The sequence below is a fragment of the Canis lupus genome, chromosome 6 (genome assembly GCF_048164855.1).
Source record: "Canis lupus baileyi chromosome 6, mCanLup2.hap1, whole genome shotgun sequence".
Classification (NCBI taxonomy): Eukaryota; Metazoa; Chordata; class Mammalia; order Carnivora; family Canidae; genus Canis; species Canis lupus.
The window spans coordinates 5,602,368-5,623,334 of NC_132843.1; the positions used below are offsets into that span (position 1 = coordinate 5,602,368).

Here is a 20,967-nt window from a genome sequence, read left to right on the forward strand (position 1 = left end):
GCTCACAGCAGACGCAGTCCCCAGAGAGCCTGCTCTTGTGCCAGTCTTCCTCATTCCGGGAGAGGGGGCCCAGGAAGAACAGATCGGATCGGACCGTACCACTCTCTCCCTCCGTCCCATGACCACGGCCTGTTTCCCCTGTGGTTGGTTCTACTTCCAAAAGATTTCTGAATTTTGCATCCGAGTTCCTATCCCAGGAACAGCCTATCCCAGCCTCCCCAGTCCTGCATGACTGTAACAGCACCCTGCCTGGGGAGCCATGTCCAACATTTCTCTTTCTATAAATTCCCCCAGGGTGATCTTTCCGTCAGTGTAGACTGGATATGCCACACCTCCGCTTAGAACACTTTCAGAGCTTCCAGGTGCACTCAGAATATCACTCCCTCCTTCCCAGTACAAGGCCAGCAAGGACCTGGCTCAGTCTCCATGCTCCCCACTGGCAGACCAGGCCTCCTTTCTCCTAAAAGCAGCATACCATCTCTTGCCTCAGAAACTCACTTGGTTTGACAGCTCCTCCGAGCTCTTTGCCCAGCTGGCCTCTGTCCACTTTCCAGGTCCAGCTTAAAATATTTCCCTGGGGAGATCTCCTCCACCCCATCTGAAGTCCTCACCTGTCTCTATCCTTGCAGTCCTTATTCTTTTGCTTCAAAGCATTTATTACAATGTGTAATTACACATCCATTTGACTCTGTGCCAACAGGCTGTCTCCTGCCTCGACGGCCAGTTTGTTTTGTTCACCATGGGGTCCTTGTGTCTAGCAAGGCACCTGACCCACCGAAGAGTACAGAATATGTCTGTTGAATACACGGATCAACAGATACCAGGCCTGTCCGATGGACTGGTGTCATCCAACCTTTGGTCCCCATAGAAGAGCAACTGTATTTTGCTTGATCTAGTGGCCACACTGAAATATTACCTCCTAGAACATCATGAGGCGAGGATGAAGGCCCAAATTCAAAAATCTGAATTAAGCACTATCCTGTTTACTCATCCTAGCCTTACGGAGAATATAACAGGGTAAGATCTGGTCACAGAGCCCCTGCAGTAGGTGTATATCTGAGGCACCTGGAGGAACCATTTAAAGAGTTCATTTAATGGGTTCGTTTAATTTAATCTTTTAAGTGTGTTCAAATGTCAGAACGATGGGGAAGCCATAAGGAATCTTGGGAACTACCTGTGAGAGTTGGGGCAGATGAAGACTTCATAAGGAAAAAGACAGAAAGCAGACCTACAAGGAGTCAAGGTTAGCAGGGAGGAAGGAGGAGGTAAAGACGCAGCCTGCTGATGCAGCAGACGCCAGAGCTCTGGAGGGAAGGCCATCAAGAGCTGGGTTTTGATATGTAACACTACAATGAGTAAACAGCAACAGGATATCTTCGTGCTTTCATACACCAGTTGAAACACTCAAATGTACCACAGTTTTCTTGGCCAAGGATAATTCTTTATCTTTTAATTCAAAAAGGAAAACTTCAATGCTCAAATGAAAGGTATAAAAGCTCAGAAAAGAAAAGTGAACAACCCTGAGGAGAAATGCATGGAGCAGATCAAGCCATAGGCAGCAGGGTAAAGGCAGTTTGAAAATGTGATTGAGCAAAGGGTACCTGCTGGAATGCCACTCAGAGGACAGCAGGCTATTCGAGCACAGACAGTGCACAATCCCCGCCCCCCCAAACAGAGCAGCATCTAAATCCTTGACAAGGTAGCTCCAGCCTTTGAAAACAGATAATATTTCGCTAAACAATTTCCAGTTAGTAAATACATTAACTCATGTCTGGAGAACGCAGTTGTCTCCTTCTGGTTTATGAACACTCTGGGAATGTAGAAGAGAAACATTTGTCTCTTCCTACAAGTCAGTATGAATTCATTTAGTTTAAGCACACCTTTTCAAAGGGCTTTTATTCTCACCACTTTTTTATTGCATCTTCTCTCCCAGGCACGTTTGTCTCGGGAACATTGCTTTGGGGAGTGTACAAGTCAGCAATATCCCGTTCTATTTTGAGCTCAGGGAGGAGCACATGTAATACAAGTAGGAACAGGAAAAAAGAAGATAGACGAAATGTCTGCTGCAGTGTATTTAGGTGTACTTGGTACTGCATTTTAAGTTAACCTGTAATTAAGCTACAACATCCCATTCTGAAAAATTCACCTGAAGGAGTAAAGAGGAACCAGCACTTACAGTCTACACATGGCTAGAGGTCTTGCTGCAGGCCATGTATCTACATGCTTTTTTACTAAGGCAATTTTACCCCAAGTATGATAAAACATAAACAAATAATTGTTTACTTGACATATACTTTTGCTTTTTTTTTTTTTAATTTATTCATTTGAGAGAGAGTACAAGTGGGGGGAGGGGCAGAGGAAGAAGCAGGTTCTCTACTGAGCAGTGAGCCAGATGCAGGGCTCAATCCTGCGACTCTGGGATCATGACCTGAGCCAAAGCAAACACTTAACCGACTGAGCCACCTGCTTTTTCTTAAGTGAAGCAGACCACCAAGATCTTGGGAATTCCTTACTCAAATTCCCCATCACCACGAGCCATAGAAACTTCATATGGGTGAGGAGATATATACTGGCTGCACCATACAAAGAAGTACCTTTACAGTTAAGATATCAATACTTGCCACTTAGGCTTATTTTCTTCTTTGCAGCTCTTATTTCACTCTTTATTTTAATAATGATTTGTGTAAACCTCAGAAAATCTCCTAGCTCATACAGAAACCTCAAGTGAATTTCAGGTATACGGAGCACTGTGCTTCGTTCACTCTCCAGCGGTCTGCACCATCTGCCTTCCAGGGGCTTATGCCGGGGAGAGAGTTCTAGAGCATAAGGAGCTGCACAAAGGAAAGGGGCCGATGTCATAGTCATCGGGAGCTATATCTAGCTTCACTAATTAAAACCTTTATTCAAAACGTAATATCTTAATAGTCCTACAACTTGCCAGAAAAGCCGAGCGTCACTGGAAAAGAATGAGTTCGATGTGAGGGAAAATGAGGTTAATGGAATGAGTTCAAGCCAAACACTCTAAGATGTCACCTAGCATTCCACAGAAACAGAGGAGAGCTGAGCAGTTGCTTCACCGCAGAGCACTGCAGCAGTGGCCCATTTTCAAGAAGGAGCAGGAGTCTGGGGATCCACGGTTTCCAACATAAAATTACAGCCTAGCACTCTAGAGTTCAACCACGAAGGTCAATGCGCTTGGATAACACTATTCTGTTGAGAGTGTAAAATAACAGCAGTAAAATGAAGCCTCTGAAGGAGGATGGGAGGGAAGGTGATGTGGACCCCAATGAACAAGTAAATGCCCTTCTGTGCATTTCTGTATTATGTAAGCAACCCAGGTCAGAGTTCCCCCATCTCCAGTGAATTCCCAATCAAGCCAAGAGAAACAAACAGAATAATCCCTGCTGTGGGTTCTCAGAGCCTAAAGTAATGAACCAAAACCAGTTAAAAGGAAATAAAATTTGTTCTGGGAAGTGACGGCCCCTCTGACTTTAAGAGCACGGCCAACGATGACCTCAGGCAGAAGAGAGATCAAACCACCAGTTTCCCCTCTGGAATTCCCTTCTGGAATTGTCTGGAACCAGATAAGACCTTTGAGAACAACTGCCAACTGTTCAGGGGCTTGACTTTTCTCAAGGTGGGTACCCCAGGCCCCTGAGTCCCAGCACTTCAGTAAAGGCTGACACTTCGGCCAAGTCCCAGATTGTACTCTAGAGGCATCCCAGGACAGCTCTCTGAGACAGCCAACTGCAGGTAGCTCTCTGAGGGGACCCAAAGAAGTTGTGAGGGAAAATCTGGCCGTAAGCTAGAAACAGATCTTAGATAAAGGTTACTTACGGGGAACCAACATAAAGAAAGGGAATCATAACGTGACCCAGAACAGGAGACGAAGACGAGAGCAACCACCTTCCACTAACTAGCTGATTAGAAATGAGAAAAAACTTTTCAAATCGACTGTCCACCCAACTGCCAATTTCAGGTCTTGTGGGATGGAGACTCATTTTTTGTTCATCACCACCAGGCAAAAGAAATGACTAAAAGGCTCCTTTATTTTGTTTGCCTAGAGTCATCCCATTTTCTACCTCTCATCACTGCCAATTTTATTTCTCTCCCCCTCAACGTGCTAACACAAATACTACCAAACACACAACTTTTTAATTAAAATGACTATTTTTCAACACAGTTACTTCATTTTTATTCACATGACATAGAAACAACAGGTCAAAGCACAGAACTATGGAGGTTCAGAATCGGGAGGCATGATGTAGGTCCAGACTGTAGGCTTGCTATCCATGGCATCGGACAGATTCACACGGGTGGAAAGCTCTAGGGCAGTGCCCTGTTATTTTAGCCTTTGACTCTCAGAAGCATACAAGTGTAAACAAAGCCGAAAATGCAACTCAGGTACTTACTGATTCCTTGAAAGAGCTCTTCGATATTAATAGCATTTTTTGCACTTGTTTCAACCACAACAGCACCTATGGATTCAGCATATTCCTTAGCATCCTTCAAGGGAACTTCCCTGGAAAAGAGGTCACATGCAGACAGAAATGAATGCTCATTTGTAAAATATAAAGAACCCTAGCAAAACAAACAAAAAGCTCATGTGGACACAGCTCCTTTATCATCCTGTAAGCATAACAACTCAATCACTCTGCAAGTGTTGAAAACTAGTATGGGTGAAAATCTTTAAAGTTTAAAACCCGGTCTCTGGCATTCATGGAGATAATATCCCCATATGTAAAATGCTATCCCTGGTCCCACAGAAAAAAAGAATTCCAGAACATTACAAGCACTCATTATGAAGATGGCAGCATACATTCCAGCTTTCAGAGTTAGGGTTGATTTCTTTTCCCATAAAAACGACTCATTATGGTCTTTAACAATTTTACACGTGTATGTGCATATATGCACGTGTGCATGCTCCTACATACACACATGCTTTTGTAGAACTTTTATAGATGTCTTTCACAAATCAGAGAGAATATGGCACAGGATTTGAAAGTCTGGAAATGAACATGGTTATACCTACAGTGGCTACGATGCAACAGGACACAACTGGACTTTCACCTTCAAAAGGCTCTTCCAAAAAAAAAAAAAAAAAGTCTCTTCCTGCAAAGATTTTAGGACATGAACTCTATTTAAATGAATAATCTAGAAAGACATTTATTGATCTATTTTTAATGTGAAGATGCTGTGGTGGATCCAAAGATTAAGGAGACACAGTTCTGATTCCCCAGAAGTTCAGTCATTTATTCAACAAATATTTATTGACCAGCTATTATATGCCAGTCTCTCTTGTAGGTGCTAAAGAAATCAGTAATCCTTGCCTTCTGGAATTTACACTAGAGAGCAAAGACAAACATCCGTGGTTACTCTGACCCACAACATTGTAACATCTGCAACACGTGGATTATAAAGGTGTAATAAAGCACCTCAGAATTATAGGAAGTACAGAAGTACAGAAGGTGCACATAAGTATGAGAAGTATACGGAGGTAGGGATCCCTGGGTGACTCAGCGGTTTAGCGCCGCCTTCAGCCCAGGGCATGATCCTGGAGACCCGGGATCGAGTCCCATGTCGGGCTCCCTGCATGGAGCCTGCTTCTCCCTCTGCCTATGTCTCTGCCTCTCTGTCTCTCTCTGTGTCTCTCATGAATAAATACATAAAATCTTTTTTTTTAAAAAGAAGTATACAGAGGTATAGGAAGTATATAGAAATACAGGAACTGTACAGAGTGCAGGGAGTACAGGAAGTGTGCAGAAGTACAGGAGGTATACAGGAAGTACCGGTGGTGTACAGAAGTCTAGGAGGTGTACAGGAAGCATACAAAAGCACAGGAAGAGTACAGAAGTACAGGAAGTGACGCACTTTGATCAATGGATCCTGGGAAGGTCAGTGGAGTGTGGCCATGACAGGGGTGTGGGGTGGCCCCGTGGCGGAGGAGTATCCTCATCCCCACATTCTGCACCCAGTACTATCCTGGGTCTAAGGGTGGGTTTACAAGTGAATGGAATGGAGGGAAGTCAGATGGACTGGAGCCCAGAGGGGAGAGAGTAGCCAGGGGGAATCCTGGCAGGGGGGCAGGAAGACACACCCCATGCCTGCCTCATGCTCAGCGGCCACTGAGGAACAGGAGGGCAACAGAGTCAGGCCCACATTCTGGGGGAAACAGTAAACTAAATAGACTGGAGTGAGGAGTGAGGAGAAGAATCTGGAAGCTCCTCTAATGTGGTGGGTGAGGGAGAGTACAATGTTACTAGACAGATGGCTGTAGGGAAAGAAGAAAGGCAGACAGAAAATCAAAACTGGGAGTGGGGTGAAGAGTCTGTATCCCCCTCCCACCTCCTTCCCTTTCCTCTGCCCCTCCAAAGACCTCCTAAAGGCTGGATCTGGTTTATAAAGTTACCAGGGGAAATATGTCCTTGACACTTAAGTTCTTTACGGACCCCAGCTCAAATGAGAGGACTTTTCAGGTGCTAGCTGGAGAAGGCCCTACTCAAGGAGACTCCACCACAGGGGAGGCAGCTGCCCCAGGACTCCAAGCCAGAGAAATGAAGCCTCTTGAGCTGTGTCAGCTGGAATCTGCTTCCATAATCTTTCTTACCAAAGACTCACTGGGAAAAACTATGCTCCTGAACCTGCCTTCTCTCCTGTTTCCATCAGACAAGCCTCCAGCCTCTCACAAAGACTGAAGGGGGAAAAAAATCTTGCATTTTTGTTTGTTTGTTTTTGGTGGCAATGAATTTTACATCTGAAATATCCCAGGAAAGGGCTTTCCTACCTCCAGTTTGGCATGTTATCCTAGTTTTCATTTCTTCCCAGCAGTCTTTATCAAACCACAAATAGGAGGGTGGGGCTCATCTCTACTCAAATGTGGTTCAGATAAGACAGGCCGAGCCCTGCTAATCTCCACCTGGGGGTAGGGGCGATTCTGGCCATCAAGGAAGCTTTGGAGACCCCTCAAGTGAGAGCGGATTACCATCAAATGCTTCTCTAGCCCACCACTCATCAGTCCCTTTGTGAGACAAAGAGGAGTAGAATAGGTTTTGCCAAGATTAATGAAAGAACAAAGTCCCTTGCCACACACTTCAGAATATCCATCCTGAGCATAACAGTAACCCTGGGTGGGCTAATCATCTCACAGTTTACACGCTGGACCCTGAAATGGACAGATAAGAAAAGTGTGTCCTCACACTTCTTCCATGTTTAGAAATGATCTCATGAAATAAATGATTTCCCCAAAATGACACAGTGAATCAGCGGTGGAGGCAGGGTCTAATCTAAGACCCTCTGGCTCTGCCCACTTTGCTCCCATCAGGCCTCGACAACATAACCACCCAACTGGCACCTACATTCCAGAGGACTCTCTTTCGATTTTGTAGACAGAGAATATGTGGGATTCTAAAGCTCCTCAGACTGTAATACACTGGAGTCAGGGGCGGAAGCAAGGGAAGGGCATATCCCATCCTCCTAAAGAACAGGTTCTTACTGAGTCTAGAGGGCCAGTGAAAGTTCTGCTAACAACAAACTGAGACCAGAAGGATCAACCACTCTTGGATCTGTCAAAATATGTTTCCTCTACTGTGGTATAAAAAGCAATATGTATTTGCTCTTTCTCCTTGCTCCTTGGCACAGAGTTCCTGAAACCAAGTTTCCCAAGTGATAGCTGTGTCTTTTGGTATTTGTAAAAAGCCCGATGATGCCACACCTGAGTTTCTTATACATAGGAGCCCTAGTGAGCTGCAGAGGGGGGCTGGATGCCAGAAGATCCAACCTCATGATTAGACAGTTGAAATTCTCAGCCCCATTCCCCAACTCTGGGGAGGGAAGAACTGGAGATTTAATCAATCATGACTAAGTAATGAAATCTCAGTGAGAACTCTTGAATGCAAGGCTTGGAAAGGTCTGGGTCGGTGCACATGTCAGGGTGCTAGAATGGCAGCAACCCACACCTTGCTCTATGCATTTCTTCCATTTGCCTGGTCCTGAGTTGTACCCTTTAGCGGAGGACTGCAATCATAAATCTAGTGCTTTCCCAAGTTCAGAGAACTCTGTTCTACTGAATTATCAAGCCTGAGGTGGAGGGGACATAGGAACCCCCAAACTGCTGGGCAGCAGTGAGGTTAACTTGGGGATACCCAAGACTTGCATCTGGCATCTGAACTCAGGGCGGGGGCGGGGGAGTCTTGGAGGACTGAGCCCTTAATTTGTAGGATCTATGGTATCTCCAGGTAGTCACAGTCAGGATTGAATTGAATGGTAGGACACCCAGTAGATGTCGGCAAATTGTCATTGGAACAAACAGGTACAGCTACAATCTGAAAGAAGAGCCTTAAAAAGGTGAAAATTTCCTTCCTTGGAGATCTTGCAGATAAACTAGCAACCACTGGGAACGCTGGCTGTGTTTCAGGAGAGGCCCACTGCATGTCCCACGCAGCTAGAAGGCTGCCACCACTCGTCATTTATACTTATGATTACATGAGACTAGGGCATCTAGTGGCTTTCATTCATTTTTAAAAAATATATATATATCAAGTGTCTGCCATATGCTGGGCATTGTGCTAGGCCCTGGAACAGGCCGATTGAAACTAATTTGCCCAAGCCAAAGTAAAAGCATAGCTAGTCAATTTTGATGGGAAAGATTGTTTTTGACTTTCTAGACCAACCTACTCAGGACTCCCAGAAATCACCCAGAAGAGTTACTGCAAACCATCCAGGAGGTGTAGACTGTGAGTCCTCCTCCCTCGGCTGCCCCTCCCACCGCTGCTCCTTCAGCTTCTTTCAGGAACCCACGGTGTTCAGCCTACCTTATATATCAGCATTACCCAAGGTTTCTTTCTTAACTCTCTGGTGTCCTGACCCCACAGGAAAGCAGCCACAGGCAGGCCTAGTAGTTAAGATAGAGGTTAGGATGCAAAGCCAACGGGGGACACAAAGGGCAGAGAAGGTGGGAAAGCTGGAGATCATGGGGGAAGCTATTGTCCACTTACCAGGAAAACACTAAATTCAAGGGATCATCAGAAGAGACCAGAGTCAGAGTCAGAACCAAGAGCTAAGTGATGGGGAGAGAGCAATACAGGTCAGGCTTAGGGGTGGAAACACATGAAAGAGGAGACTCCTTCTAAGCCAGTTCTGATGTTAATCAGCTTATACTTCAGCAGGGTCCACACAGCAGCCTGTCACGTGTCTTGGACCCAGGCAGACACCTGCTCAGGCTACAGCACTCAGAGGCTCTCTGTGGGGGAGGGAGGTCAGGAAACAGCATTCTTGTGGCTCCAGTTTTCAATGGGCTGTGCTGCCCCACAAGGGTCCTTGTTTTGTTTTCATGATGTAACCTGGCAACATGGCAGCTGACTCATTCTAATTTCAGAGTTATTTAATTCTCCATGATGGCAGAGAAAGAGGAGGGCAGGTACCCCAAGAAAGAGTTTCTGAAGCCATACCTGAGAGGGGGAGATCAAAGGAGCAGGCTAAAGACAGAGTAATGCTCTGTCCCCGCTAGGGGTTCACTGGGAAGGTTAGGTTCTGTGGGTTCCTCCTTTTTTTTTTTTTTTTTTTTTAGATTTTATTTATTTATTAGAGAGAGAGAGAGAGAGCCAGAGACACAGGCAGAGACACAGGCAGAGGGAGAAGCAGGCTCCATGCAGGGAGCCCGACGTGGGACTCGATCCCGGGTCTCCAGGATCACACTCTGGGCTGAAGGCGGCGCTAAACCACTGAGCCACCCAGGCTGCCCTCGTGGGTTCCTCCTGAAAGTCAATGGATATAGGTGACTCCCATGGTGCCTCCCCCACCGCAGGTCTTATGCACCTCACTCTACCAGATGGGATTAATGCTTTATAACAATTCTACATATTAAGAAATTTGATATTATAAAATGCTGAAAACAATACCTGGCACATAGTGCTCTATCAGCATTTCTTTAATAAATCGTCACAAAGCTGTATCAGCAAGGATGATGGCATGGCATCATTTTCTTACAGAATGCCACCAAAAAGAGGAATTGATGCAGATGGAGGAAACAAGTAAACAGGAAGCTCAAACTACTTCAGAGCTTAAAGGTGCCTCACAGGTTCAGGTGACTCAGGAAGGCTCCCAGGCGAGTCATCACTGTTCCACAGAAGAATGGGTGAATACAGGCTACATCAGCTGACTCATTAACTACATTAATTTTGATAAATTATCCCCAGATTAAATTGTATCATATTCTGAAGTCCTTTCTCCATGAAAAACATTCTGACATTATTAATCCTGAGTAACCTGTATTCAAAGATAGCAACTTTTCATAAGCCATAAATATTTCTTGTTCTGTGACATTCTTATTCATGTTCTAACTACTTTCGTTTGGATAGTTTGGATTTTTTTTTCCTGTTTATTTGTAAGTGCTCTTTGCATATTAAGAAACCTAGTTCTTTGTAATATATTTTCACATTTCTTCAGCTTATCTTTTGTGTTTAGACCTTTGCCACACAGAAGTTTTTATATAGTCGACTTATTGATTATTTTCCTCTCTGGTTTCTGAGTTTTGTATCACGATTAAACAGTTCGTTCTAATTCCAAGATTATTTTTAACAGTTAACTGCTTTCTCTAACTTTTATGGTTTTGTTATTCTACATTTAAATTCTTGTCCCTAAATTTATTGTAAATTTATTTTTTCTCATTTTCCTCTATGACTAGCTAATTATCCCAAAACCATTTGCTGAATTATCCCTTATTATATTTACTTAAATATCATCTTTATCATATACTAAATTTCTCTATGTGTTTCACCCTATTTTTTGATTCTCTACTCTGTTCATTGACTTTCTGTGCAGTTCTGTGACAATGGTATATTGTTTTATTACTGAATCATTAAAATAGATAGCAATATCTTTTGGGATTAGTTCCTCCAATCCTATTTTTATCTGTTTCTTTTTTTTTTTTCCTAAGATTTTTAAGTTTATTTTAGAGAGATAGAACAGGGGGAGGGGCTAAGGGAGAAGGACAGAGAATCCCAAGCAGACTCTACAGAGTGCAGAACCCAACATGGGGCTCAATCTCATGACCCTGAAATTATGACCCTGAGCTGAAGCCAACAGTCAGACACACAACTGAGTGAACCACTCAGGCATCCTTCTGTTTATTTTTCTAGATGAGTTTTAGGATCATTTTGTAAAATCTCTTTTTAAATGTTGTTTTGGTAATTTGAGTGGAATCTCAGTGAATTCACGGTTTAATCTATGGTTTATACTGACATTTTTACAATACTGAATTTTCCTATCCAGGGAAAGAGTACACACTTTCATTTATTTAAATCTTCTGCATCCTGCAATAGAGTGTAAGTTTTATCTATAGAGTTCTTGCTCATTTTTTTGCTAAATTTATTTCTAGGATTTGAAATATTTCAAAATTTTAAAAACTACATACAAACTAGAAAAGTTTATTTCTAGATTTCTAGGTATTTGAAATTTGTATTGCTATTATAAAGAGAGTTTTACTGTCAACTTGATTTTCTAATTGGTTATTATTTGTAGATAGATGAAGAATAGTTATTCAGTAGACAACCTCGGTTTTCCTAATCCTGTCAGCAATTCAAAAACTTCCCATGAACATGAGGATCACATGATTCATATATCAGATTGGCCAAGATGAAAAAGCTTAATATCTGTACTTTTAGAACACAAGAGAGTGATGCTCATGCACTGTTGGTAGGATGACCACATGTTCCAAAGAGTTCAAGGAAGGTTAAATGTAGAAAAACTATATCCACTAAGAGGTTTCCAGAACTTAAACACATTAAGTTGAAAGGAAAAAAAAAAAAAAAACTTGATGCTAAAGACAAAGAGACAAAATGAGGACAAACATCCAAGATTACTGTAGTCTGTCACTAGCAATCATAACTCAGCCTTCTCTAGATATCATCAGAGGATACCTGTGAATCTTTCAGGGCCTCATTTCTCAGATGTGTTCTACAGACCACCATCCCAGGGATTATCCTGGACTCATTAGAAATGAAGATCTTTGCACCTCAGACGCACTGAACCAGAAGGTCTATTAGACAAGCCCCAGAAATAGGCATCTGGGCCACTTCCCAACAGCTTATTATGCATTCTATAGCTTGAGAATAACTCTTTGAAGGGGTGGACTGTAAAATATTGAGTTTAGTATTTCTGCAGTCTATCCAATTCATAATCTGACGCTATGAAGTCCTGAGTTTGGAAATCTGTATTAAGATGACTATATCTAGGATATAATCAAATATACATGTGTCAGGAACTATTTTACAGGTAAAAGAGGAGTGGCCCCATGAGTTCTTCCCAAAAGAAACTTTCTGGTGCTTCGGGTGTGATCTAGAGTGTGTATTTCTAAACTACCATAACAGCAATAACCAAGCATTTCATATCCTGCCAAACTCCTGGAATAAAGCAGTTAACATTTCACTTAAAACATTTTGCCCTATTGGGGCAGGCACCTGGGTGGCTCAGTCAGTTAAGCATTTGCCTTCAGCTCACATCCTGGGATCGAGGGAGCCCTGCATGGGGAGGGGGGTCCCTGCTTAGCAGAGAGCCTGCTTCTCCCTCTCCCTCTTCCCCTCCCCCGCTCATGCTTGCTTGTGCTCTCTTTCTCTATCTCCAATAAGTAAATAAAATCTTAAAAAAAGTTTTGCCCTGTATTGTTCCTCTCTCCCTCAGCCATAGACCCCTTCCAAGGTCAAGCTTAAAAGACCAACGAAGCAGGCCACAAGTAAGCAGGACACGGTTGTTCAACGTCTGGTGGAATACTCTTTTGTCAAGACCATCCCACATGTTTAAGGTATTCTTGCTAAAAGCAGTGGAAATTATTCACAACATTCCATCAGAATCCAGCAGAGGAGGGCTGCTGCCTGCAAAGCCTGCTGTGTGCCACGGAATGGTGTCAGCCCCTCCCCTCCCTCAAGAAGCCACTGAATGAATAAGAAGGGTAGGTTGTGTCACATTGGCTCATATTTTCTCTAAATATGCAATCTCTTTGTGTAACACATAGATGAGCAACCATCTTAGCAATAATTAAAGCAGCAAAGTTTAAAATGTTTAAAACGCTAGTTCTTTTAGACAACTAAACTGGTTTCCCAGTGAGGTGGAACACAATCAAAATGAACTATTTTTAAAAGAATGAAGAATAATTACCACCTTTGCAGCAAAGACCTGACTGGACAATAACACTTTACAATGAAATAAGTGCTAACCATTAAAGCCCTTGACATGTGTACCCTGGGAAGAATTTCTCTTCCCATGGGATCTTGCTTACTTATTCATGTGTGCCCATAACTGCTATTCACCTGGGGCCAAATTCCTGGTGTCAAGTTCAAACAAGCAGTGTCAGGTTCTCGCCACAGACTTAAATGGATTGTTTCTCATGGAAAATGTCAGAGTTTGAACTGAATGAGTATGGAGCAGAAAACACAGATTCTCTAGGAAGACTCGGCCATTTCTTTGTTTCTTAAAACCCCGTTCTCCAAACAGAAATTTAGGCTAGTCCTAAGAAAACCAGAGAAAACCACAGCAAAGAGTCATTAGCGCCACATCCTCTGAGCAGAAGCTGATCAGCTGCCATCTTCCCTTGGTAGTTTGGAAATTATTCTCCCTCATTGGATCCAGTTTACACTTTTTATGAGATGCTGATATAGCATGATGGCCAAGAACACTGGCTCCAGGACAGACTATCGGGCATAAAGCTTGACCCTACACCCTTCTGAGGTGCAGGACCCAAGACAAACACCTTAACCTCTGTGCCTGTTTCCTTATCAACAAGGCAGGAGAAGGAGAGGGACTCTTTTACAGGATTATTATGAAGAATAATGTGAGCTACTTAGAATAATGTGTGGCACATAGTAAGAGTTCAATTCCTGCTAGAAATCATGATGGTGATGATGAACCTGTTTTCAGACTACTGTCTAAGTGAACAGTATACAAATAGAAGCAAATATTGTGCCACTTGAAAGAAATAGCTGAATTGGCCATAATTCTTAATAGAAGTGACATTTTGAAACTCTGAAACTTTGGACAGCATATAAAATGAAGGGAAAAGATTACTATATCCTCTAGGATGCCTGGCTGGCTCAGTCAGTAGAGCATACAACTCTTGATCTGGGGGTTGAGTTCAGGTCCCACATTGGGTGTGGAGATTATTTAAAAATAAAATCTTAAAAAAAATTATTGTATCTTCTAAGAAAATCTCCAGGAACAAAAAAAGCTTACCATTCTGCTCTATCATACATCTGTTGATGACTTTAGAAAACATCCTTCCTCTGCCCCCTAAAGAAAATCAGAATGAATTTTATGCTTCTGAATTAGAGTCCAGAGGCATCAATATGAATTTATGTTTATCTTACTATAGAGGCAGACAGATACAGAAATAATTATAGTCGACCTTCGAAAAAACACAGTTTGAAATGCACGGGTCCACTTATATGTGAATTTTTGGATAAATACAGTATAGTATTTATAAATGTATTTTCTTGGAACACCTGGGTGGCTCAGCAGTTGAGCGTCTGCCTTCGGCTCAGGCGTAATCCCGGTGCCAGGATCAAGTCCTGCATCGGGGTCCCTGCAAGGAGCCTGCTTCTCCCTCTATGTCTCTGCCTCTCTCTGTGTGTCTCTAAACAATAAATAAATAAAATCTTTAAATATGTATGTATTTTCTTAAGATTTTCTTAATAACCTTATCTCTTTTCTAGCTTGCTTTATTATAAGAATACAGTACAGAATGCATATAACATATAAAGTATGTGCTAATCACCTATTTATATTATCGATAAGGCTTTCGGTTAACAGCAGGCTATTAGTAGTTACGTTTTTGGAAAGTCAAAGTTATATCCCAATTTTTGGTTGAATGGGGGAGTCAGCACCCCTGACCCCATGTTGTTTAAGGGTCAACTGACAAATATGTATGTACACTCAAGTGAGTATGCATACCTTCATTTCCTAGCTCTACTCACTTAAAGGTCCTAGAACCAATGGGCAACAAGCCAATGCAGCCCATACCTTGGTTTTTAAATACCATTCTTCAACAAAAGGAACCAGAGCTCCTTGAAGAAATGGCTGATACTAGGGCTGAAGCCTAAAATATGCAAGATGAGCCTGTAACATCTAGTTGTGCCAGAAAGTAAGGAAGTGCTCAAAAACCAAAATGATAAGCATATGTTAAAGGGACACAGGGGCCAAAAGAAAGAGCTCCCAGTGGCCAAAGCTGGAACCATTTGAGCAACAGATGAAATAACACAGTACTGCATTATAACCTATGAGTCCATAGTGATATAAACAAATGATTGAATAAATCAGCTAAGTGGGTAGAAGTGACAAATTTCACCTTCAGAAGATTTCCAAATAATGTATGTAGATATTCCTTTCTCAAGGAGGGAGTATAATCCCTCTCCCTTTAGTATGAGCTTATTAGACTTCCTTCTAAGAGTTGGGGAAGGTAACTTTACACGGCAGAAACCTGACAAACACTAGTTCAGCTGGGTAACCAAGGTCAACATCACCAGTGGTAAGTGGTAAGTAATGAATATAGCACTCTACCACTGTGGTCTTCCTCCTCTAAACCCATAACCCCAGTCTACTCATGAGAACAATGTCAGACCAACCCCAATTGAGAGATATTCTCCAAAATATTTGACTCCACAAAATGATCAAGGTCGCCAGGAAAAAAGGAAGTCTGAGAAACTGTCACAATCCAGAGGAGCCCAGAGAGACATGATAACTAACTGTATTATAATATTCTGGATGGGATCTTAGAACCCAAATAAAAGGACATCAGGGAAAAACTAATGAAATCTGAGTAAAGTATGAATTTTAGTTAATAATGAAGTATCAATATCAGTTCCTTAGTTGTGACAACTGTCCTAGTGTAATATAAGATGCTAATAAGAGGGGGAATTGGGCGCCTGGGTAGCACAGTAGTTTGGGCATCTAACTCTTGGTTTCAGCTCAGGCAGCTCTTGGGGTCATGGGATCAAGCCTCCTATCAGGCTCCATACTCAATGCAGAGTCTGCTTTGCACTCTCCCTCTCCCTCTGCCCCTCTGCCCCCCTCTAAAATAAATAAATACATCTTTAAAAACAATAACAGGGAGAACCGGATGTTGGATATATAGGAACTCTTTACTATCTTTTCAACTTCTCTATAAACACAACACATACACATCACTACATGTAGATTTAGGCCCTAACTGCCACCACACTACAACATATCTACTTCCAAACCATACACTCTCATTTTATCTTCTCTGGGGCCAACTATTAATATTGGTTAAAGTGATGACAGACCATTTACCAAGACTTCTAATAAAGCTGTAAGAATTTAGTTAGCTAGTATTGGCACAGAGATGGCCAATACTATTGGCCAATGGAACAGAATAGAGCCCCATTCATACATGACACGTGACATATGAATGAGCGGGAAATGTATGGACTTTACAACCAATGCAGCTCACTAACTGGACAGCTATCTGTGAAAACGTAGGCAGCATATATAAAAATCAATTCTAAGTGATATAAAGACAGATAGGAATATCAAACTGTAAAGTTTTAAAAAGACAATCAATATAGGACTATCTTCATGATCTCAGGGGTGTGGAAAGATTTCTTAAATAAGATTCTTTCCCTAGCCAAAAACAAAAACACCCAAAGCAGAAAGAAAAAAAAATCAATAAATTCTATTACATAGGAATTAAGGACTTCTGATAATGCAAAAACCAAATAGAGATCAAGAAGCTAAAAGATAAATTTGAAGAAAATATTTCAACGCATACATATGTTTAGGGGATAGCATTAAATATATATGCATTTCAAAATCCTCTGAATAAATAAGATTAGGGTAAATAACCCAACAGAAAAAGTGGCAAAGACTTGAACAGACTCTTCACATAAAAGGACACTTAAGTGGCCACTAAACATGTAGGAAGATGGCAACTTTATTGGTAACTGGAGAAATGCAAACTGAAATTACTCTCAGATGTCACTCCACACCCTAATATCTTATGGCACTAAGACTAGGACGGATGTAGAGCAATAGGAAGTCTCACGCACCACTGGTCTCCACTGGGGAAAGCATTGGCATTTCCTAGTAAAACTGAGCATGTGCATATTCTGTGACTCAGCAATTAAACTCTAACCCATTGGAATCTAAGGAAGTGCTTACACATGGCACTATGAGATGTATAAGAATATCCAAGAACCCAAAGTCACAGTAACACCACACCAGAAATAAATCAAATATCCCTCAACCACAGGATGGATAAACTGTGTCACACTCATAAACTCAAATAGTATAACCAATGAAAATGTACAAAATCCAGCTAACAGCATTCATTGGGATGAATCTCCCAAGCATGTTAAGTGCAAGAGACAAGTCATCATGTAATACATACAGTGATAGTCCATTTAAAATAAGGTACAAAAACTGGCAAACCTAAATCTGTTATTTAGAAATGCAGATGTGAGTAGTAAAGTATAGAAAAAACAAAGAAATGATTATCACAAAAGTCAGAGTTACTTCTAGGGGGAGAGGATACGGTTCGGGAGGAAGGCTTACTCATAGTTACACAGCTGTTCACTTAATTCTTAAAAATTCCCATTATTCTTTAAAATATACATCATTGTTTCATATATTCTTCGTTAAGAATATTTTATGAGTGAAAATGGGAAAAATTCCAGATGTCCTCACTGGGCTCTCTCCCAGGGGCCTTCAGTTCCTTCCCTCCTGCTTCCACACCAGCAGTGGATGCAGACTCAGCCACCTGCACAGCACCAGAAGGAGGTATAGACAAGGAAACGCTCATCTCAGAGCACAAGACACATATTTCACAGCACATTTCAAGACACACATTTCACAGAAATGAGCACATTTCACTCTACTCATCTCATGTAAAGAAAACATCATGTGCATTTTGATACTGACCATGATATTATTTCCAGACCTTTCAGTGGCTTTTGATGTTCATTGGCTTTTGTGCTTTAGTATTTGGAATAAGTTGGATTTTTATGATCCAACATCTCATGTTCTGTGACTCGGTTTGTATAATTTTAAACAAACTCTTATGTTCATCAAGACTGGAATGTGTTTTGGAGTATAAGTACATATGGAGTACATATAAGAAATAAAGGCAATGTATCTATTCTTAGCAAAAAAAAATGTTTATTTTCAAGTATATTTTTATCTGCTACAGACTACAAGTTTATCCAAAAATCTGAAACAACCAATGCCTGGCAATTCCAGAAGTGGTCCGTGTACTTGTGGAAAAGCTGTAGAAGGACTATGCTGGCTGCAAAGTCCAGCTCCCTCTCCAGTTCTGGCACGGGAAATTGTAACAATCACTTGCTCAAGAATCTAGAATGGCTCCCATAGCCTACCTTGAAGTTGGCAAACAAATTTCATCTCTTCAGCTGGCGCTAACTCCAGAAGTATTGTGTTAAGGGGCTTGAGGCCACAACAGGCTCAGGAGAAGATAGTGCCACACTGATGGGCAACGATGCCATGAGTACAAGTAATGGACAAGTGGCCCCAGCACATCAAGCACAAACTACTTACTCTGCATACTTTTAGCCAGGCATAAACTATCACCTCATTATCCATGTGTCTTCCCCCATTTCCCAGGCAAATATTCTTCATGATCTCTCTTCCATAACACATGCCAAACTCCCTCCCACCTTCATGCCTCTGTCCATTACCTTCCCTTCCTGGAATTTCCTCCTGCTTGACTGATCAGTAACAGCTCAGCTTAATGGCACACTTCATCTGTAAGCCTTTCCAAATCACTCCAGATGACTACAGACTATCCTTTTCCTGAATTCTTTTGTCCTTTCTGCACCATAACATTTGGAGCTTTATTAAATATAGCCTTGTATTGCTCCTTAGATATTTTCCTCCCATGTGTACTACTCTTGGCTTTCCAAATAGAGGCAAATAGCTCCAAGGAAGATACTTTCTTCTCTTTTCTTGCACTCTCCATAGAAAGTTGCTGCCCACAAAAAGAACTACCCCAAATCACTTGCTAATCAAATGATTAGAAACTGATAGGATAAATGTCCTTCCTCCTACCACACCCTAGTTTCACTGCTACCCCAGATATTCTTTTCTTCAACTTACAACCTCTATACTCCAGAAAGGCTCTTGACTCACTGGGAGCAGCCCCACCAATCTCTCTCAGTGTTGCCCTTAGAGATACCAGAGCCTAGAGACTATGATTCATCTCCTGGGTTGCATCTACAGGGGATGGGAGGAGTTTGGGTAGAGGGAGGTAGCAATGGAAGAGCCATTCCCAGTTCTTGTAAGAGCCCACCACCCCTGAGGTCCCTCCCAATCTCCAAGCCCTTGTCTCCATCATCACTTTGATTGGGTAACTTCCTACCAGTACCATTTGCCAGATAAAATATATTAAGCCTAAGTCCTATCAGCACTTCTCCAAGATCCCTCTCTCACCCCTTCTGATTTGTTCACAGCTCTAACATACCAGTGAGGTGTGGGATTCTAAGAAAAAGCCAGTGGGAGACCTCTAAGCTTGAAGAACAGGTCAAATTAGAATCTATTAAAAGAAATCCAATGTTAAATGATGAAGAAAGGCAGTAAGAGTTACAAATTTGGGGAGATCCAACAGGATTTGTATACAAGACCAAAAGTTCAAAATCAAGAAAAGAAGATCAAGCAAAAGAAACAGGACTGGAATCTACTACGAGGTAGGGGTAGAGTGAAAGTAACTTTTTTTTTTTTAATTAGAGTTCAATTTCCCAACATATAGCATATCACCCAGTGCTCATCCCATCAAGTGCCCCGCTCAGTGCCTTTCACCCAATCACCCCAACCCTCTGCCCTCCCCTTCCACTACCCCTTGTTCGTTTCCCAGAGTTAGGAGTCTCTCATGTTCTGTCTTCCTCTCTGATATTTCCCACTCATTTTCTCTCCAGGTGAAAGTAAATTCTATCAAGAAAGTACTTATAATGATGGCTACAAGTCAAGACTGATAGGGAAATCTGAAGAAAGGAATTCTGGCTTAAGGGTCAGGGATCAGATAGGATATCAGGATATCCTCTCCTTCCTCTGAAACCTGAAAGATCTTGCCCCCAGTGCCAACTAAAGCAGATGGTTCTTCCTGAGGTACCTGCAGTCCTTCTTGTGGAAGTGCCACAACCATGTGACCCTAATGCCCTCCCCAAGCTAGAGGCAGCCCATACAGGCTGGTTATGAGGAAGTCCCACCATTCCAAGAGGTGGCTGGGTACAAGGTGCCGGCAAGCAGGAGCCTGATATTAATTAGATGGAGACAAACCCAATCACATCTTTTCTTCTGGTAACTCTCAGTGTGAGCTGCAAAAGAGAGGGGGCCAGAGAATGGGAACTGCTTCTAATAGGATAACAGGATGATGGGTCAGGGGTACTGGATCCTGAAAACTGAAAATCCACTGTTTCCATTCTCCCTAAGGTCAGAAGGGTGGGAAAGAGGCCCAGAAAGTGTGGCCTGCACAGGCGTGGATATATGCCCAGCTAGGTTCCAGGACTTCCTCATTCTTCCCCATCATCAACTCCTATCACCTAAGGCAATGGTTTTCCAAGAATGGCCCTCAGACTGCTTATAAAAGGATCACTTTACAAAATGCATATATCTCCAGCCTGCCACTGCCTACTGGATCAGAATCTCAGGAGTTAGGTTTCTGGAATCTGAATTTTTAAGAAGTTTCCCTGTGTGATTCTTATGTTCGTGGAACTTTTAAAACTACTGAAGCAAGGTGACCTATTTCTCTTTTTCTTTTCAAGACTGTCTGCTCTAATTCTCTGCCAGGCCCAGGACAAGGCCATGCAGTCTCTTGTGGGCTCCCCAGACATCCTGAGAAGGTTTTTCTATCTAGACTCCAGGCCACATCTGCCCCCCTTAGAGCCACCTGGAATTAGCCCCATGCCACACATGCTTGTTCAAAAATCCAATGACCTACCACCGCTTGACACTCATGCC

General features: G+C 42.3%; 1 protein-coding gene across 3 annotated transcripts in view; it reads right to left on the reverse strand.

The window, feature by feature from the left end:
- RAB31 (RAB31, member RAS oncogene family) overlaps positions 1-20,967 on the reverse strand; it is a 128,580-nt gene that overhangs the window by 11,582 nt on the left and 96,031 nt on the right. For all 3 annotated transcript variants that reach the window (XM_072828720.1, XM_072828723.1, XM_072828721.1), the window contains one exon: positions 4,413-4,522. In XM_072828720.1, coding sequence (XP_072684821.1) covers positions 4,413-4,522 — 110 coding nt within the window. The remainder of the gene's footprint in view (positions 1-4,412; positions 4,523-20,967) is intronic.